Raw genomic sequence first — 23,309 nt, 5'->3', positions numbered from 1 at the left:
GGATACAGCCTAAACTGTCAGGATACAGCCTGTTGGCTACTGTCTAAAACTGTCAGGGATACAGCCTGTTGGCTACTGTCTAAAACTGTCAGGATACAGCCTGTTGGCTACTGTCTAAAACTGTCAGGATACAGCCTGTTGGCTACTGTCTAAAACTGTCAGGGTACAGCCTGTTGGCTACTGTCTAAAACTGTCAGGATACAGCCTGTTGGCTACTGTCTAAAACTGTCAGGATACAGCCTGTTGGCTACTGTCTAAAACTGTCAGGATACAGCCTGTTGGCTACTGTCTAAAACTGTCAGGATACAGCCTGTTGGCTACTGTCTAAAACTGTCAGGGTACAGCCTGTTGGCTACTGTCTAAAACTGTCAGGATACAGCCTGTTGGCTACTGTCTAAAACTGTCAGGATACAGCCTGTTGGCTACTGTCTATAACTGTCAGGATACAGCCTGTTGGCTACTGTCTAAAACTGTCAGGGTACAGCCTGTTGGATACTGTCTAAAACTGTCAGGATACAGCCTGTTGGCTACTGTCTAAAACTGTCAGGATACAGCCTGTTGGCTACTGTCTAAAACTGTCAGGATACAGCCTGTTGGCTACTGTCTAAAACTGTCGGGATACAGCCTGTTGGCTACTGTCTAAAACTGTCAGGATACAGCCTGTTGGCTACTGTCTAAAACTGTCAGGATACAGCCTGTTGGCTACTGTCAGGATACAGCCTGTTGGCTACTGTCTAAAACTGTCAGGGTACAGCCTGTTGGCTACTGTCTAAAACTGTCAGGATACAGCCTGTTGGCTACTGTCTAATACTGTCAGGATACAGCCTGTTGGCTACTGTCTAAAACTGTCAGGATACAGCCTGTTGGCTACTGTCTAAAACTGTCAGGGTACAGCCTGTTGGCTACTGTCTAAAACTGTCAGGATACAGCCTGTTGGCTACTGTCTAAAACTGTCAGGATACAGCCTGTTGGCTACTGTCTAAAACTGTCAGGATACAGCCTGTTGGCTACTGTCTAAAACTGTCAGGATACAGCCTGTTGGCTACTGTCTAAAACTGTCAGGATACAGCCTGTTGGCTACTGTCTAAAACTGTCAGGATACAGCCTGTTGGCTACTGTCTAAAACTGTCAGGATACAGCCTGTTGGCTACTGTCTAAAACTGTCAGGGTACAGCCTGTTGGCTACTGTCTAAAACTGTCAGGATACAGCCTGTTGGCTACTGTCTAAAACTGTCAGGATACAGCCTGTTGGCTACTGTCTATAACTGTCAGGATACAGCCTGTTGGCTACTGTCTAAAACTGTCAGGGTACAGCCTGTTGGCTACTGTCTAAAACTGTCAGGATACAGCCTGTTGGCTACTGTCTAAAACTGTCAGGATACAGCCTGTTGGCTACTGTCTAAAACTGTCAGGATACAGCCTGTTGGCTACTGTCTAAAACTGTCAGGATACAGCCTGTTGGCTACTGTCAAAGGATACAGCCTGTTGGCTACTGTCTAAAACTGTCAGGGTACAGCCTGTTGGCTACTGTCTAAAACTGTCAGGATACAGCCTGTTGGCTACTGTCTAATACTGTCAGGATACAGCCTGTTGGCTACTGTCTAAAACTGTCAGGATACAGCCTGTTGGCTACTGTCTAAAACTGTCAGGGTACAGCCTGTTGGCTACTGTCTAAAACTGTCAGGATACAGCCTGTTGGCTACTGTCTAAAACTGTCAGGATACAGCCTGTTGGCTACTGTCTAAAACTGTCAGGATACAGCCTGTTGGCTACTGTCTAAAACTGTCAGGATACAGCCTGTTGGCTACTGTCTAAAACTGTCAGGATACAGCCTGTTGGCTACTGTCTAAAACTGTCAGGATACAGCCTGTTGGCTACTGTCTAAAACTGTCAGGATACAGCCTGTTGGCTACTGTCTAAAACTGTCAGGATACAGCCTGTTGGCTACTGTCTAAAACTGTCAGGATACAGCCTGTTGGCTACTGTCTAAAACTGTCAGGATACAGCCTGTTGGCTACTGTCTAAAACTGTCAGGATACAGCCTGTTGGCTACTGTCTAAAACTGTCAGGATACAGCCTGTTGGCTACTGTCTAAAACTGTCAGGATACAGCCTGTTGGCTACTGTCTAAAACTGTCAGGATACAGCCTGTTGGCTACTGTCTAAAACTGTCAGGATACAGCCTGTTGGCTACTGTCTAAAACTGTCAGGATACAGCCTGTTGGCTACTGTCTAAAACTGTCAGGATACAGCCTGTTGGCTACTGTCTAAAACTGTCAGGATACAGCCTGTTGGCTACTGTCTAAAACTGTCAGGATACAGCCTGTTGGCTACTGTCTAAAACTGTCAGGGTACAGCCTGTTGGCTACTGTCTAAAACTGTCAGGATACAGCCTGTTGGCTACTGTCTAAAACTGTCAGGATACAGCCTGTTGGCTACTGTCTATAACTGTCAGGATACAGCCTGTTGGCTACTGTCTAAAACTGTCAGGGTACAGCCTGTTGGCTACTGTCTAAAACTGTCAGGATACAGCCTGTTGGCTACTGTCTAAAACTGTCAGGATACAGCCTGTTGGCTACTGTCTAAAACTGTCAGGATACAGCCTGTTGGCTACTGTCTAAAACTGTCAGGATACAGCCTGTTGGCTACTGTCAGGATACAGCCTGTTGGCTACTGTCTAAAACTGTCAGGGTACAGCCTGTTGGCTACTGTCTAAAACTGTCAGGATACAGCCTGTTGGCTACTGTCTAATACTGTCAGGATACAGCCTGTTGGCTACTGTCTAAAACTGTCAGGATACAGCCTGTTGGCTACTGTCTAAAACTGTCAGGGTACAGCCTGTTGGCTACTGTCTAAAACTGTCAGGATACAGCCTGTTGGCTACTGTCTAAAACTGTCAGGATACAGCCTGTTGGCTACTGTCTAAAACTGTCAGGATACAGCCTGTTGGCTACTGTCTAAAACTGTCAGGATACAGCCTGTTGGCTACTGTCTAAAACTGTCAGGATACAGCCTGTTGGCTACTGTCTAAAACTGTCAGGATACAGCCTGTTGGCTACTGTCTAAAACTGTCAGGATACAGCCTGTTGGCTACTGTCTAAAACTGTCGGGATACAGCCTGTTGGCTACTGTCTAAAACTGTCAGGATACAGCCTGTTGGCTACTGTCTAAAACTGTCAGGATACAGCCTGTTGGCTACTGTCTAAAACTGTCAGGATACAGCCTGTTGGCTACTGTCTAAAACTGTCAGGATACAGCCTGTTGGCTACTGTCTAAAACTGTCAGGATACAGCCTGTTGGCTACTGTCTAAAACTGTCAGGATACAGCCTGTTGGCTACTGTCTAAAACTCTCAGGATACAGCCTGTTGGCTACTGTCTAAAACTCTCAGGATACAGCCTGTTGGCTACTGTCTAAAACTGTCAGGGTACAGCCTGTTGGCTACTGTCTAAAACTGTCAGGATACAGCCTGTTGGCTACTGTCTAAAACTGTCAGGATACAGCCTGTTGGCTACTGTCTAAAACTGTCAGGATACAGCCTGTTGGCTACTGTCTAAAACTGTCAGGATACAGCCTGTTGGCTACTGTCTAAAACTGTCAGGGTACAGCCTGTTGACTACTGTCTAAAACTGTCAGGATACAGCCTGTTGGCTACTGTCTAAAACTGTCAGGATACAGCCTGTTGGATACTGTCTAAAACTGTCAGGATACAGCCTGTTGGCTACTGTCTAAAACTGTCAGGATACAGCCTGTTGGCTACTGTCTAAAACTGTCAGGATACAGCCTGTTGGCTACTGTCTAAAACTGTCAGGATACAGCCTGTTGGCTACTGTCAGGATACAGCCTGTTGGCTACTGTCTAAAACTGTCAGGATACAGCCTGTTGGCTACTGTCTAAAACTGTCAGGATACAGCCTGTTGGCTACTGTCTAATACTGTCAGGATACAGCCTGTTGGCTACTGTCTAAAACTGTCAGGATACAGCCTGTTGGCTACTGTCTAAAACTGTCAGGGTACAGCCTGTTGGCTACTGTCTAAAACTGTCAGGATACAGCCTGTTGGCTACTGTCTAAAACTGTCAGGATACAGCCTGTTGGCTACTGTCTAAAACTGTCAGGATACAGCCTGTTGGCTACTGTCTAAAACTGTCAGGATACAGCCTGTTGGCTACTGTCTAAAACTGTCAGGATACAGCCTGTTGGCTACTGTCTAAAACTGTCAGGATACAGCCTGTTGGCTACTGTCTAAAACTGTCAGGATACAGCCTGTTGGCTACTGTCTAAAACTGTCAGGATACAGCCTGTTGGCTACTGTCTAAAACTGTCAGGATACAGCCTGTTGGCTACTGTCTAAAACTGTCAGGATACAGCCTGTTGGCTACTGTCTAAAACTGTCAGGATACAGCCTGTTGGCTACTGTCTAAAACTGTCAGGATACAGCCTGTTGGCTACTGTCTAAAACTGTCAGGATACAGCCTGTTGGCTACTGTCTAAAACTCTCAGGATACAGCCTGTTGGCTACTGTCTAAAACTCTCAGGATACAGCCTGTTGGCTACTGTCTAAAACTGTCAGGGTACAGCCTGTTGGCTACTGTCTAAAACTGTCAGGATACAGCCTGTTGGCTACTGTCTAAAACTGTCAGGATACAGCCTGTTGGCTACTGTCTAAAACTGTCAGGATACAGCCTGTTGGCTACTGTCTAAAACTGTCAGGATACAGCCTGTTGGCTACTGTCTAAAACTGTCAGGATACAGCCTGTTGGCTACTGTCTAAAACTGTCAGGGTACAGCCTGTTGACTACTGTCTAAAACTGTCAGGATACAGCCTGTTGGCTACTGTCTAAAACTGTCAGGATACAGCCTGTTGGCTACTGTCTAAAACTGTCAGGATACAGCCTGTTGGCTACTGTCTAAAACTGTCAGGATACAGCCTGTTGGCTACTGTCTAAAACTGTCAGGATACAGCCTGTTGGCTACTGTCTAAAACTGTCAGGGTACAGCCTGTTGGCTACTGTCTAAAACTGTCAGGATACAGCCTGTTGGCTACTGTCTAAAACTGTCAGGATACAGCCTGTTGGCTACTGTCTAAAACTGTCAGGATACAGCCTGTTGGCTACTGTCTAAAACTGTCAGGATACAGCCTGTTGGCTACTGTCTAAAACTGTCAAGGTTCAGACTCAGTGTTCACTGGAAAAACGCGCGCTGGAAGTTGCACAAAATTCTCACAATGTTCAAGTTTCCGCTCACAAGACTTCAAATTTGCTCAGTGCCCCAAGAAATTAGAGGGAACATTGCTCCTAACCCAAATCTCTGTCATAACCCTAGCCCTGTCATAACCCTAGCCCTGTCATAACCCTAGCCCTGTCATAACCCTAGCCCTGTCATAACCCTAGCCCTGTCATAACCCTAGCCCTGTCATAACCCTAGCCCTGTCATAACCCTAGCCCTGTCATAACCCCTAGCCTGTCATAACCCTAGCCCTCTGTCCTAACCCCTAGCCCTGCCATAACCCTAGCCTGTCATAACCCTAGCCCTGTCATAACCCTAGCCTGCCATAACCCTAGCCCTGTCATAACCCTCGGCCCTGTCTGTAACCTGCCCTGTCATAACCCTAGCCCTGTCATAACCCTAGCCCTGTCATAACCCTAGCCCTGTCATAACCCTAGCCCTGTCATAACCCTAGCCCTGCCATAACCCTAGCTCTAACCCAAATCTATTTCTCTCCCCTACTCTTTACCCCCTACTCTGTACTCTTTACCCCCTACTCTGTACTCTTTACCCCCTACTCTGTACTCTTTACCCCCTGCTCTTTACCCCCTGCTCTTTACCCCCTGCTCTGTACTCTTTACCCCTGCTCTTTACCCCTGCTCTGTACTCTTTAACCCCTGCTCTTTACCCCCTGCTCTTTACCCCCTGCTCTTTACCCCCTGCTCTTTACCCCTGCTCTGTACTCTTATCCCTGCTCTTTACCCCTGCTCTTTACCCCTGCTCTTTTACCTTCTATCTCTTACCCCCTGCTCTTTACCCCCTGCTCTTTACCCCCTGTTCTTCACCCCTTATTCTCCCCCCCACTCTGTACTCCTGCCCCCTACTCTGTACCCCCTACTCTGTACTCTTTACCCCCTACTCTGTACTCTGTACCCCCTACTCTGTACTCTGTACCCCCTACTCTGTACTCTTTACCCCCTACTCTGTACTCTTTACCCCCTACTCTGTACTCTTTACCCCCTACTCTGTACTCTTTACCCCCTACTCTGTACTCTGTACCCCCTACTCTGTACTCTTTACCCCCTACTCTGTACTCTTTCACCTCTATTTTACCCCCTACTCTGTACCCTCTCTTTACCCCCTACTCTGTACTCTTTACCCCTACTGTACTCTGTACCCCCTACTCTGTACTCTTTCCCCCTACTCTGTACCCCCTACTCTGTACTCTTTACCCCCTACTCTGTACTCTTTTACCCTACTCTGTCCACTCTGCCCCTCTCTGTACTCTGTACCCCCTACTCTGTACTCTGTCCCCTACTCTGTACTCTTTACCCCCTACTCTGTACTCTGTACCCCTACTCTACTCTGTACTCTTTACCCCCTACTCTGTACTCTTTTACCCCCTACTCTGTACTCTGTACCCCTACTCTGTACTCTGTACTCCCTACTCTGTACTTTGTCTCCCTATGTACTCTTTTACCCCCTACTCTGTACTCTGTACCCCTCTACTCTGTACTCTTTGCCCCTGCTCTTTGCTCTTACCTTTTACCCCCTATCTTTAACTCTGCTCTTTACCCCTGCTCTTTTACCCCTGCTCTTTAACCCTGCTCTTTACCCTGCTCTTTACCCTATCTTTACCCCTGTCTTTAACCCCCTGCTCTTTACCCCCTGTCTTTTCCTGTCTTTTACTGCTCTTTACCCCCTGCTCTTTACCCTGTCTTTTACTTCTGCTCTTTCCCCTGCTCTTTACCCTGCTCTTTGCTCTTTACCCCTTCTACTTACCCCTGCTCTTTACCCCCTGCTCTTTGCTCTTCCCTGCTCTTTACCCCCTGTTCTTTCACCTATCTCCCCCCCTGTACTCTTTACCCCCTACTCTTTGCTCTGTACCCTACTCTGTACTCTGTCACCCCCTACTCTGTACTCTTTGCCCCCTACTCTGTACTCACCCCTACTCTGTATTCTCTTTACCCCTACTCTGTACTCTTTACCCCCTACTCTGTACTCTTTACCCCCCTACTCTGTACTCTTTACCCCCTACTCTGTACTCTCTTACTCTCCTACTCTGTACTCTTTACCCCCTACTCTGTACTCTTTACCCCTACTCTGTACTCTTTACCCCCCTACTCTGTACTCTTTACCCCCTACTCTGTACTCTTTACCCCTACTCTGTACTCTTTACCCCTACTCTGTACTCTGTACCCCCTACTCTGTACTTTGCCCCCTACTCTGTGCTCCCCTACTCTGTACTCTGTACTCTTTACTCTGTACTCTTTACCCCCTACTCTGTACTCTGTACTCCCTACTCTGTACTCTGTACCCTCTCTTTTACTCTGTACTCTTTTGCCCCTACTCTGTACTCTTTTACCCCTACTCTGTACTCTTTACCCTACTCTGTACTCTTTACCCCCTACTCTGTACTCTTTACCCCCTACTCTGTACTCTTTACCCTCTACTCTTTTACTCTTCTACTCTGTACTCTTTACCCCTCTGTACTCTTTACCCCTACTCTGTACTCTTTGCCCCCTACTCTTTACCCCCTACTCTGTACTCTTTACCCCCTACTCTGTACTCTGTACCCCTACTCTGTACTCTTTCACCCCTACTCTTTGCCCCTACTCTTCCCCCTACTCTGTACTCTTTACCCCCTACTCTTTACCCCCTACTCTGTACTCTCTTTTACTCCCTACTCTTACTCTGTACCCCTACTCTGTACTCTCTCTGTACTCTTTTGCCCCCTCTATGCTCTTTACCCCCCTACTCTGTACTCTTTACCCCCTACTCTTTACCCCCTACTCTGTACTCTTTACCCCCTACTCTGTACCCCCTACTCTGTACTCTTTACCCCCTACTCTGTACTCTTTACCCCCTACTCTGTACTCTTTTACCCCCTACTCTGTACTCTTTACCCCTACTCTTTACTCTCTACTCTGTACTCTTTACCCCTACTCTGTACTCTTTTACCCCCTACTCTTTACCCCCTACTCTGTACTCTTTTACCCCCCTACTCTGTACTCTTTACCCCCTACTCTGTACTCTTTACCCCTACTCTGTACTCTGTACCCCCTACTCTGTACTCTTTACTCTCTGTGCTCTTTACTCTGTACTCTGTCTACTCTTTACCCCTACTCTGTACTCTTTACCCCCTACTCTGTACTCTGTTACTCTGTACTTTCCCCCTACTCTGTACTCTTTACCCCCTACTCTGTACTCTTTACCCCCTACTCTGTACTCTTTACCCCTACTCTGTACTCTTTACCCCCTACTCTGTACTCTTTACCCCCTACTCTGTACTCTTTACCCCCTACTCTGTACTCTTTACCCCCCTACTCTGTACTCTTTTACCCCCTACTCTGTACTCTTTACCCCCTACTCTGTACTCTTTACCCCCTACTCTGTACTCTTTACCCCCTACTCTGTACTCTTTACCCCCTACTCTGTACTCTTTACCCCCTACTCTGTACTCTTTACCCCCTACTCGGTACTCTTTCCCCTACTCTGTACTCTTTACCCCTACTCTGTACTCTGTACCCCCTACTCTGTACTCCTGCCCCCACTCTGTACCCCTACTCTGTACTCTTTACCCCTACTCTGTACTCTTTACCCCCTACTCTGTACTCTTTACCCCCTACTCTGTACTCTTTACCCTGTACTCTGTACCCCCTACTCTGTACTCTTTACCCCCTACTCTGTACTCTTTTACCCTACTCTGTACTCTTTCCCTACTCTGTACTCTTTACCCTCTACTCTGTACTCTGTACCCCCTACTCTGTACTCTTTACCCCCTACTCTGTACTCTGTACCCCCTACTCTGTACTCTTTACCCCCTACTCTGTACTCCCTGCCCCCTACTCTGTACTCCCTGCCCCCTACTCTGTACCCCCTACTCTGTACTCTGTACCCCCTACTCTGTACTCTGTACCCCCTACTCTGTACTCTTTACCCCCTACTCTGTAATCTTTACCCCCTACTCTGTACTCTTTACCCCCTACTCTGTACTCTTTCCCCCTATCTGTACTCTTTACCCTTTACTCTGTACTCTGTGCCCCCTACTCTTTACCCCCTACTCTGTACTCTTACCCCTACTCTTTACCCCTACTCTGTACTCTGTACCCCCTACTCTGTACTCTGTACCCCTACTCTGTACTCTGTCCCTACTCTTTACCGTCCCCTACTCTTTACCCCCTACTCTGTACTCTTTACCCCCTACTCTTTACCCCCTACTCTGTACTCTTTACCCCCTACTCTGTACTCTGTACCCCCTACTCTGTACCCCCTACTCTGTACCCCCTACTCTTTACCCCCTACTCTGTACTCTTTGCCCCCTACTCTGTACTCTTTGCCCCTACTCTTTACCCCCTACTCTGTACTCTTTGCCCCTACTCTGTACCCCCTACTCTGTACTCTTTACCTCACTCTGTACTCTTTACCCCCTACTCTGTACTCTTTACCCCCTACTCTGTACTCTGTACCCCTACTCTTTCCCCTACTCTGTACTCTTTACCCCCTACTCTGTACTCTTTACCCTCTACTCTGTACTCTTTACCCCTACTCTGTACTCTTTACCCCTACTCTGTACTCTTTGCCCTACTCTGTACTCTTTACCCTCTACTCTGTACTCTTTACCCCCTACTCTGTACTCTTTACCCCTACTCTGTACTCTTTACCCCCTACTCTGTATCTTTCCCCTACTCCTACTCTGTTACTCCCTACTCTGTACTTTTACCCCCTACTCTGTACTCTTTGCCCCTACTCTGTACTCTCTACTCTGTACTCTTTACCCCCTACTCTGTACTCTTTACCCCTTACTCTGTACCTCCTTTACCCCCTACTCTGTACTCTTTACCCCTCTACTCTTTACCCCCTACTCTGTACTCTTTCCCCCTACTCTGTACTCTTTACCCCCTACTCTGTACTCTTTACCCCCTACTCTGTACTCTTTACCCCCTACTCTGTACTCTTTACCCTCTGTACTCTTTACCCCTACTCTGTACTCTTTACCCCCTACTCTGTACTCTTTACCCCTACTCTGTACTCTTTACCCCCTACTCGGTACTCTTTACCCCTACTCTGTACTCTTTGCCTCTAGTGCTCTGTGCCCCTACTCTGTACTCTTTACCTGTACTCTGTACCCCTACTCTGTACTCTTTTACCCTGTACTCTGCTACCTCTACTCTGTACTCTGTACCCCCTACTCTGTACTCTTTACCCTGTACTCTGTACCCCCTACTCTGTACTCTGTACCCCCTACTCTGTACTCCCTGCCCCCTACTCTGTACCCCCTACTCTGTACTCTTTACCCCCTACTCTGTACTCTTTACTACTGTACTCTTTACCCCTACTCTGTACTCTTTACCCTGTACTCTGTACCCCCTACTCTGTACTCTTTTCCCCTACTCTGTACTCTTTACCCCCTACTCTGTACTCTTTACCCCCTACTCTGTACTCTTTACCCCCTACTCTGTACTCTTTACCCCTACTCTGTACCCCCTACTCTGTACTCTTTACCCCCTACTCTGTACTCTTTACCCCTACTCTGTACCCCTTACTCTGTACTCTTTCCCTACTCTGTACTCTTTTACCCCCTACTCTGTACTCTGTAACCCTATCTGTACTCTCCTACTCCTGTACTCTTTTCTCTCTGTACCCCCTACTCTGTTATCTTTCACCTACTCTGTACTCTTTACCCCTACTCTGTACTCTTTACCCCCTACTCTGTACTCTTTACCCCCTACTCTGTACTCTTTACCCCCTACTCTGTACTCTTTACCCCCTACTCTGTACTCTGTTCCCTACTCTGTACTCTTTACCCCTACTCTGTACTCTTTTACCCCCTACTCTTTACCCCTCTGTACCCCTCTACTCTGTACTCTTTACCCCTACTCTTTCTCTCTGTACTCTGTGCCCCCTACTCTGTACTCTGTACCCCTACTCTGTACTCTGTACCCCTCTACTCTGTACTCTTTACCCCCTACTCTTTCTCCCCTACTCTTTTACCCCCTCTTTACCCCTTACTCTGTACTCTTTACCCCCTACTCTGTACTCTTTACCCCCTACTCTGTACTCTTTACCCCCTACTCTTTACCCCCTACTCTTTACCCCCTACTCGTCTTTCAGGAGTACTTTGCTCAGTTTGGGAAACTTCTAAACCCCGCCCCTCTGTGTGTCCTGGTTGCCTAGGTAACGTCAGAGGCAGATGTGCGTTCTGCGGTGGAGCTGGCCCGGCAGCGGTTTGGGAAGCTGGACCTGGCGGTGAACTGTGCTGGCATCGCCGTTGCCGTCAAGACTTATAACTTCAAAAAGGATGTTCCCCACAGTCTAGAAGACTTCACTAGAGTTATCACTGTAAGACACTGCCTACTGCACCTACTAGTTAGACTGGTTATAAAAACATGATGTAGTATATACTGCATGGCCAAAAGGATGTGGACACCTGCTCGTCCAACATCTCATTCCAAAATCATGGGCATTAATATGGAGTTGGTCCCCCCTTTGCTGCTATAACAGCCTCCACTCTTCTGGGAAGGCTTTCCACTAGATGTTGGAACATTGCTGCAGGGACTTGCTTCCATTCAGCCACAAGAGCATTAGTGAGGTCGGGCGCTGATGTTGGGCGATTAGGCCTGGCTCGCAGTCGGCGTTCCAATTCATCCCAAAGGTGTTTTATGGGGTTGAAGTCAGGGCTCTGTGCAGGCCAGTCAAGTTCTACCACACCGATCTCGACAATCCGTTTCTGTATGGATCTCACTTTGTGCACGGGGGCATTGTCATGCTGGAACAGGAAAAGGCCTTCCCCAGACTGTTGCCACAAAGTTGGAAGCATAGAATCATCTAGAATGTCATTGTATGCTGTAGCGTTAAGACTTCCCTTCAGTGGAACTAAGGGGCCTAGACCGAACCATGAAAAACAGCCCCAGACCATTATTCCTCCTCCACCAAACGTTACAGTTGGCACTATGCATTGGGACAGGTAGTGTTCTCCTGGCATCTGCCAAACCCAGATTCGTCCCTCCGACTGCCAGATGGTGAAGTGGGATTAATCACTCCAGAGAACGTGTTTCCACTGCTCCAGAGACCAATGGCGGCGAGCTTTACACCACTCCAGCCGACGCTTGGCATTGCGCATGGTGATCTTAGGCTTGTGTGCGGCTGCTCGGCCATGGAAACCCATTTCATGAAGCTCCCGAAGAACAGTTATTGTGCTGACGTTGCTACCAGAGGCAGTTTGGAACTCGGTAGTGAGTGTTGCAACCAATGACAGACAATTTTTACACGCTTCAGCACTCAGCAGGCCCGTTCTGTGAGCTTTTGTGTCCTACCACGTCGAGGCTGAGCCGTTGTTGCTTCTAGACGTTTCCACTTCACAATAACAGCACTTACAGTTGACCGGGGCAGCTCTAGCAGGGCAGAAATTTTATGAACTGACTTGTTGGAAAGGTGGCATCCTATGACGGTGCCATGTTGAAAATCACTGAGCTTTTCAGTAAGGCCATTCTACTGCCAATGTTTGTCTATGGAGATTGCATAGCTGTATGCTTGATTTTATACACTTGTCAGCAACTGTGTGTCTGAAATAGACTAATCCACTAATTTGAAGGTGTGTCCACATACTTTTGTATATATAGTGTACATGAAATGTCAACATGACACATTCTCAGTATGAATGAGCACATCTAATTAGGGTTTGAAATGACTGAAATGGTTTCCAAATACAGCAACGATCAAATTATAAACGACTTACTATAAGATTTCACCTTTCTTATAGCTGTAAAATAAATATGATCATACTTAGTGACTGTACAATATGAGCGGCGCAGAGACACCGTGCAAATGTGTGCAGTGATTTCATCAGCCTGTGTCGAAGAGAAAGTGGTCTTAGTACAATTCTATTAAATTATTTAGTATTTTTTCATGTTGAGAGCTCTAAATCCTCTGAATATCACAGCAAGATGAAACTATACTGAACAAAAATATAAACGCAACATGTAAACTGTTGGTCCCATGTTTCATGACCTGAGATAAAATAACCCAGAAATGTTCCATACGCACAAAAAGCGTATTTCTCTCAAATTTTGTGCGCAAATTTGTTTACATCCCTGTTAGTGAGCATTTCTCCTTTGCCAAGATAATCCATCCACCTGGCAGGTGTGGCATATCAAGAAGCTGATTAAACAGCATGATCATTACACAGGTGCACCTTGTGCTGGGGGACAATAAAAGGCCACTAAAATGTGCAGTTTTGTCACAACACAATGCCACAGATGTCTCTAGTTTTGAGGGAGTGTGCAATTGGCATGTTGACTGCAGGAAAGTCCACCAGAGTTGTTGCCAGAGAATTTAATGTGCATTTCTCTACCATAAGCCGCCTCCAACGTCGTTTTAGAGAATTTTGCAGTACGTTCAACCGGCCTCACAACCGCAGACTAGGTATAACCACGCCAGTCCAGAACATCCACATCCGGCTTCTTCACCTGTGGTATCGTCTGAGACCAGCCACCCGGAGAGCTGATGGAACTGAGGAGTATTTCTGTCTGTAATAAAGCCTATTGTGGGGAAAAACTCATTCTGATTGGCTGGGCCTGGCTCCCCATTGGCTGGGCCTGGCTCCCAAGTGGGTCGGCCGATGCCCTCCCAGACCCACCCATGGCTGTGTCCATGCCCAGTCATGTGAAATCCATAGATTAGGGCCTAATGAATTGATTTCAAATGACTGATTTCCTCATATGAACTAACTTAGTAAAATCGTTAATTGTTGCATTTTATATTTTTGTTCAGTATAGTATTGTTGCATCCACTGGACTCTCCCGTTTTCATATGCGCTATTTGAGGCGCAGCTGAGTTTCACAGACACAGAAAATTGTACCTTTTGTCTGGATTGGCCAGAAAATGTGACATGTCACTCCCTATGCAAATGTGGCGTGTGAAACCAGACACTCCTCTCCAGGGGAGAGCAGACAGGTTGGCCTTCCTGACACTATAAGACACGGGACCCTACGACGTTCACAGTCGGAACCGGTCCAGAACCGTTCAAAGCCCTCCAAATAGGGGACTTAACATCTAAAGCCTTGTTCACATTGGCAGTTTGAAGAGACTCCAAAAAAAAAAAAAGCACATGGAATTAGATATTTCAAAGGACCTTCGTAGGTGGTTTGAAAGCCGATACAAATCTGAATCCTTTCCATGTGACTTGTCTGAACGGTCAAATCTGATTGATTTGCCCTCAAGTGGTTTTTATTGTCATATCTTGTTGCTTGCTAGCGACTCTGACAGTTTGACGAGGATGTGGTAGCCAACTAGCTTGTTGATTAGTGAATGTGCTAGTAAGCTAAACCGCTAGCTAGTTGACTGCTGTGGCTAGACAAAAAGAACTGAAAGTTGGATCATCTTATCCTTTGAGGCTTTAAAAGAGTTCTAACACTATGATTTAGAACATTCAAAGTAACTGGGGAACGCCCATGGCAGGCATTGTCACCTTAGCTGGCTGCATAACTTCTGAGTGACGGGAAGCAGGAGCACCACCACCAATCACCCTACCACTGCGCACACACCCGTCGTTACCATGAGAACTAGCTTAGCCATGCCAGCAAATGACTGCTGTCTGAACACACACATCTGATTTTGTTCACTTCTAACTTGTTTGGGCATTCTGTATTCCACAACGGATTTGAGAAACCAAACTGATTTGAGCATTAAGGCCTGCAGGGTGAACTATGCTTTAGAGATGATCCGGGAACAACCCCTCGTCCATCTATTACATCTGCCTGGATGTAAAGCTCACTGATTGGCCAGAGTCCACACACCTGGTGTCAGCATTAAGGCCTGCAGGGTGAACAAAGCTTTAGAGATATATTTTAAAAGCATACCCATTTTTTAAATTTCACATACAAACTTTCTGTGTGTGTGTGTAGGTGAACATCGCGGGGACCTTTAATGTGATCCGATTGGCTGTTGGTGAGATGGGGAAGAACGAACCGGACGCAGACGGACACAGAGGCTGCATCATCAACACCGCTAGTGTAGCAGCCTATGATGGACAGGTAGATACACCTGGACTAGCAACATGAGCATGCTAACAGCCTATGATGGACAGGTAGACACACCTGGACTAGCAACATGAGCATGCTAACAATCACTGACATGAAAGCTAGACAGCATTGACCATTCTCCCCCCAGGTGGGCCAGGCAGCGTACTCTGCGTCTAAAGGAGGCATCGTAGGAATGACTCTACCCATCGCTAGAGACCTGGCACCCATGGGCATCAGAGTGGTTACTATAGCACCCGGTCGGTACACACACTGTTTACAGACACACACACACACACTGTATACAGACATACACACACACACACACACACACACACACACACACACACACACACATACACACACTGTTTACAGACACACAGTACACTATATACAGACACACAGTACACTATATACAGACATACAGTACACTATATACAGACACACAGTACACTATATACAGTACACTTATACAGACATACATTATACTATATACAGACACACAGTACACTATATACAGACACACAGTACACTATATACAGACATACAGTACACTATATACAGACACACAGTACACTATATACAGACACACAGTACACTATATACAGACATACAGTACACTATATACAGACATACAGTACACTATATACAGACACACAGTACACTATATACAGACACACAGTACACTATATACAGACACACAGTACACTATATACAGACACACAGTACACTATATACAGACACACAGTACACTATATACAGACACACAGTACACTATATACAGTACACTATATACAGACACACAGTACACTATATACAGACACACAGTACACTATATACAGACACACGGTACACTATATACGGACACACAGTACACTATATACAGACATACAGTACACTATATACAGACACACAGTACACTATATACAGTACACTATATACAGACACACAGTACACTATATACAGACACACAGTACACTATATACAGACACACAGTACACTATATACAGACATACAGTACACTATATACAGACACACAGTACACTATATACAGACATACAGTACACTATATACAGACACACAGTACACTATATACAGACACACAGTACACTATATACAGACACACAGTACACTATATACAGACACAGTACACTATATACAGACATACAGTACACTATATACAGACACACAGTACACTATATACAGACACACAGTACACTATATACAGACACACAGTACACTATATACAGACACACAGTACACTATATACAGACACACAGTACACTATATACAGACACACAGTACACTATATACAGACACACAGTACACTATATACAGACACACAGTACACTATATACAGACACACAGTACACTATATACAGACACACAGTACACTATATACAGACACACAGTACACTATATACAGTACACTATATACAGACACACAGTACACTATATACAGACACACAGTACACTATATACAGACACACAGTACACTATATACAGACACACAGTACACTATATACAGACATACAGTACACTATATACAGACACACAGTACACTATATACAGTACACTTATACAGACATACATTATACTATATACAGACACACAGTACACTATATACAGACACACAGTACACTATATACAGACATACAGTACACTATATACAGACACACAGTACACTATATACAGACACACAGTACACTATATACAGACACACAGTACACTATATACAGACATACAGTACACTATATACAGACACACAGTACACTATATACAGACATACAGTCACTATATACAGACACACAGTACACTATATACAGTACACTATATACAGACACACAGTACACTATATACAGACACACAGTACACTATATACAGTACACTATATACAGACACACAGTACACTATATACAGTACACTATATACAGACACACAGTACACTATATACAGTACACTATATACAGACACACAGTCACTATATACAGACACACAGTACACTATATACAGACATACATTATACTATATACAGACACACAGTACACTATATACAGACATACAGGACACTATATACAGACACACAGTACACTATATACAGACACACAGTACACTATATACAGACACACAGTACACTATATACAGACACACAGTACACTATATACAGACACACAGTACACTATATACAGTACGCTATATACAGACACACAGTACACTATATACAGTACACTATATACAGACACACAGTACACTATATACAGTACACTATATACAGACACACAGTCACTATATACAGACACACAGTACACTATATACAGACACACAGTACACTATATACAGACACACAGTACACTATATACAGACATACAGTACACTATATACAGACACACAGTACACTATATACAGACACACAGTACACTATATACAGACACAGTACTATATACAGACATACAGTACACTATATACAGTACACTATATACAGACACAATACTATATATAGACACAGTACACTATATACAGTACACTATATACAGACACAGTACTATATACAGACACACAGTACACTATATACAGTACACTATATACAGACACAGTACTATATATAGACACAGTACACTATATACAGACATACAGGACACTATATACAGACACACAGTACACTATATACAGACACACAGTACACTATATACAGACATACAGTACACTATATACAGACACACAGTACACTATATACAGACACACAGTACACTATATACAGACACACAGTACACTATATACAGTACACTATATACAGACACACAGTACACTATATACAGACACAGTACTATATACAGACATACAGTACACTATATACAGTACACTATATACAGACACAATACTATATATAGACACAGTACACTATATACAGTACACTATATACAGACACAGTACTATATACAGACACACAGTACACTATATACAGTACACTATATACAGACACAGTACTATATATAGACACAGTACACTATATACAGACACACAGTACACTATATACAGTACAATATATACAGACACAGTACTATATACAGACACAGTACTTTATACAGACATACAGTACACTATATACAGTACACTATATACAGACACAGTACTTTATACAGACATACAGTACACTATATACAGTACACTATATACAGACACACAGTACACTATATACAGACACACATTACACTATATACAGTACACTATATACAGACACACAGTACACTATATACAGACACACAGTACACTATATACAGTACACTATATACAGACACACAGTCACTATATACAGACACACAGTACACTATATACAGACATACATTATACTATATACAGACACACAGTACACTATATACAGACATACAGGACACTATATACAGACACACAGTACACTATATACAGACACACAGTACACTATATACAGACATACAGTACACTATATACAGACACAGTACTTTATACAGACATACAGTACACTATATACAGTACACTATATACAGACACACAGTACACTATATACAGACACACAGTACACTATATACAGTACACTATATACAGACACACAGTACACTATATACAGTACACTATATACAGACACACAGTACACTATATACAGTACACTATATACAGACACACAGTCACTATATACAGACACACAGTACACTATATACAGACATACATTATACTATATACAGACACACAGTACACTATATACAGACCTACAGGACACTATATACAGACACACAGTACACTATATACAGACACACAGTACACTATATACAGACATACAGTACACTATATACAGACACACAGTACACTATATACAGACACACAGTACACTATATACATACACACAGTACACTATATACAGTACACTATATACAGACACACACAATACACTATATACAGACACAGTACTATATACAGACACACAGTACACTATATACAGTACACTATATACAGACACAGTACTATATATAGACACAGTACACTATGTACAGACACACAGTACACTATATACAGTACAATATATACAGACACAGTACTATATACAGACACAGTACTTTATACAGACATACAGTACACTATATACAGACACAGTACTTTATACAGACATACAGTACACTATATACAGTACACTATATACAGACACAGTACACTATATACAGTACACTATATACAGACACACAGTACACTATATACAGTACACTATATACAGACACAGTACTATATACAGTACACTATATACAGTACACTATATACAGACACAGTACTTTATACAGTACACTATATACCAACTCTTTCCTTCTGTGTCTCTAATTGAAATTGAAACAAGCTTTATTAGTATTTAATGAGTAAGACGTTAACTCTATCCCCCAGGTCTGTTTGCTACTCCTCTCCTGGCTGGTCTGCCTGAGAAGGTACGTTCACTCACACAGACACAGGACACATGGTGTCCAGGGTTCAGACCGTACAGTAGTGGTGCTCTAAACAGACACAGTACATATGGTGTCCAGGGTTCAGACCGTACAGTAGTGGTGCTCTAAACAGACACAGTACATATGGTGTCCAGGGTTCAGACCGTACAGTAGTGGTGCTCTAAACAGACACAGTACATATGGTGTCCAGGGTTCAGACTGTACTAACCCTCCCACCCCTCTCTCCGTACTAACCCCCCCACCCCTCTCTCCGTACTAACCCCCACCCTCTCTCCGTACTAACTCCCCCCCACCCTCTCTCCGTACTAACCCCCCAACCCCTCTCTCCGTACTAACCCCCCCACCCCTCTCTCCGTACTAACCCCCCACCCTCTCTCTCCGTACTACCCCCCACCCTCTCTCTCCTCTTACCCCTCTCTCCGTACTAACCCCCACCCTCTCTCTCTACCCCTCACCCCCTCTCTCCGTACTAACCCCCCACCCCTCTCTCGTACTAACCCCCCACCCCCTCTCTCCGTACTAACCCCCTCACCCCCTCTCTCCGTACTAACCCCCCACCCCTCTCTCCTACCAACCCCTCTCAACCCCCTCTCTCCGTACTATCACCCCAACTCTCTCCGTACTAACCCCCACACCCTCTCTCCGTCACTAACCCCCCCCACCCCTCTCTCTCGTACTACACCCCCCTCTCTCGTACTAACCCCCACACCCTCTCTCTCATTTTACTAACCCCCCACACCCCTCTCTCCGTACTAACCCCCACCCTCTCTCGTACTAACCCCCCACCCCTCTCTCCGTACTAACCCCCCCCACCACTCTCTCCGTACTAACCCCCACCCCCCTCTCTCCGTACTAACCCCCCACCCCTCTCTCATTCTTACCCCCACCCTCTCTCATTACTAACCCCCCACCCTCTCTCCGTACTAACCCCCCACCCCTCTCTCCGTACTAACTTCCCCACCCCTCTCTCCAGTACTAACCCCCCACCCTCTCTCTCCGTACTAACTCCCCCACCCTCTCTCTCCGTACTAACCCCCACCCTCTCTCCGTACTTAACCCCACACCCTCTCTCCGTACTAACCCCCACACCTCTCTCATTACTAACCCCCCACCCCTCTCTCCGTACTAACCCCCCCCACCCTCTCTCCGTACTAACCCCCCACCCCTCTCTCCGGTACTAACCCCCACCCTCTCTCGTACTACTCCCCACCCCTCTCTCCGTACTAACTCCCCACCCCCTCTCTCCGTACTAACCCCCACCTCTCTCCGTACTAACCCCCCACCCTCTCTCCGTACTAACCCCCCACCCCTCTCTCCGTACTAACCCCCCACCCTCTCTCCGTACTAACCCCTCACTTCATTCCCCCACCCTCTCTCCGTACTAACCCCTCTCACCTCTCTCTCGTGCTATTTTACCCCTCTCTCATTACTAACCCCTACCCCTCTCTCCGTACTAACCCCCCACACCCTCTCTCCGTTACTAACCCCCCTACCCCTCTCTCCGTCATAACCCCCTCACCCCTCTCTCCGTACTAACCCCACCCTCTCTCCGTACTAACCCCCTCACCCCTCTCTCCATTACTAACCCCCCACCCCTCTCTCCGTACTAACCCCTACACCTCTCTCTCCGTACTAACCCCCCACCCTCTCTCCGTACTCAACCCCCACCCCTCTCTCCGTACTAACCCCCCCACCCTCTCTCCGTACTAACCCCCCACCCCTCTCTCCGTACTAACCCCCACCCCTCTCTCCTATTTACTAACCCCCCCACCCTCTCTCCGTACTAACCCCCACCCCTCTCATTCCTAACCCTCCACCTCTCCCGTACTATCTTCACCCCTCTCTCCGTACTAACCCCCTACCCCTCTCTCCGTTACTAACCCCCACCCCTCTCTCCTGCATTGCTAACCCCCCACACCCCTCTCTCCGTACTATCAACCCTCTCTCTCACTAACCCCCACCCTCTCTCCGTACCTAACCCCCACACCCTCTCTCCGTACTAACCCCCACACCCTCTCTCCGTACTAACCCCCCCACCCTCTCTCTGTCACTACCCCTCTCGTACTAACCCCCACCTCTCTCCGTACTAACCCCCACCCCCTCTCTCCGTACTAACCCCACCTCTCTCCTCACACTCCCCCTCTCTCCGTACTAACCCCCACCCTCTCTCCGTACTAACCCCCACCCTCTCTCCGTACTAACCCCCACCCTCTCTCCGTACTAACCCCCCACCCCTCTCTCCGTACTAACCCCTACACCTCTCTCTCCGTACTAACCCCCACCCCTCTCTCCGTACTAACCCCCACCCCTCTCTCCGTACTAACCCCCACACCCCTCTCTCCGTACTAACCCCCTACCCCTCTCTCATTACCAACCCCCCACCCCCTCTCTCTCCGTACTAACCCCCACCCCTCCTCTCAGTACTAACCTCACCCTCTCTCCGATACTAACCCCCCCACCCCTCTCTCCGTACTAACCCCCCACACCTCTCTCCCGTACCTAACTTCTCTCCCTACCTCACCTCTTCTCTCTGTACTAACCCCCCACCCCTCTCTCCGTACTAACCCCCCACCCCTCTCTCCATTACTCCACCCCTCTCTTACCTCTCTCGTACTAACCCCCCACCCCTCTCTCCGTACTAACCCCCCCCACCCCTCTCTCCGTACTCAACCCCCACCCCTCTCTCCGGTACTAACCCCCCACCCCTTCTCCGTACTAATTCCCTCTCTCCTACTAACCTCTACCCCTCTCTCATTACTAACCCCACACCCTCTCTCCGTACTAACCCCACACCTCTCTCTGCCTTCACCCCTCTCTCCGTACTAACCCCCACCCCTCTCCGTACTAACCCCCACCCACCCTCTCTCCGTACTAACTCCCCACCCTCTCTCCGTACTAACCCCCCCCACCCCTCTCTCCGTACTAACCCCCTACCCCTCTCTCATTACTAACCCCCACCCTCTCTCTGTACTAACCCCCACCCCTCTCTCCGTACTAACCCCCCACCCCTCTCTCCGTACTATCCCCACCCCTCTCTCCGTACTAACCCCACCCCTCTCTCCGTACTAACCCCCACCCTCTCTCCATTCAACCCCCCACCTCTCTCCGTACTAACCCCCCACCCTCTCTCTCCGTGCTAACTCTACCCTCTCTCTCCATTGCTAACTACCCTCTCTCCATTACTAACCCCCCCACTCTCTCTCCTCTAACCCCCACCTCTCTCCGTACTAACCCCCCACCCTCTCTCTCCGATCTAACCCCCCACCCTCTCTCCGTACTAACCCCCCACCCCTCTCTCCATACTAACCCTACCCTCTCTCCCGTAACTAACCCCCACCCTCTCTCTCCGTACGCTAACCCCACCCTTTCTCTCCATAGTAACCCCACACCTTTCTCTCTGTACTAACCCCCACCCACTCTCTCCGTACCTAACCCCCCACACCCCTCTCTCCGTACTAACCCCTCACCCCCTCTCTCCGTACTAACCCCCACCCTCTCTCTCCGTACTACTTACCCCACCCTCTCCGGCCTAATCCCCCACACCCTCTCTCCGTACTAACTCCCCATCCCTCTCTCCGTACTAACCCCCCCACCCCTCTCTCCGTACTACTACCCCCCACCTCTCT

The 23,309-nt window shown here is 46.7% G+C and overlaps 1 protein-coding gene across 1 annotated transcript in view; it reads left to right on the top strand.

Annotated features, from left to right (window-relative positions):
* The window catches only part of hsd17b10 (hydroxysteroid (17-beta) dehydrogenase 10), a 50,595-nt gene that overhangs the window by 24,092 nt on the left and 3,194 nt on the right, over positions 1-23,309 (top strand). Inside the window, exons 3-6 of the mRNA XM_045213815.1 lie at positions 11,382-11,546; positions 15,110-15,238; positions 15,375-15,483; positions 19,625-19,665. Coding sequence (XP_045069750.1) covers positions 11,382-11,546; positions 15,110-15,238; positions 15,375-15,483; positions 19,625-19,665 — 444 coding nt within the window. The remainder of the gene's footprint in view (positions 1-11,381; positions 11,547-15,109; positions 15,239-15,374; positions 15,484-19,624; positions 19,666-23,309) is intronic.

The sequence above is a fragment of the Coregonus clupeaformis genome, unplaced genomic scaffold (assembly GCF_020615455.1).
Source record: "Coregonus clupeaformis isolate EN_2021a unplaced genomic scaffold, ASM2061545v1 scaf0157, whole genome shotgun sequence".
Lineage (NCBI taxonomy): Eukaryota > Metazoa > Chordata > Actinopteri > Salmoniformes > Salmonidae > Coregonus > Coregonus clupeaformis.
The sequence above is the reverse complement of the archived record's forward strand: the minus strand, read 5'-3'. Positions and strand labels throughout refer to the sequence as shown.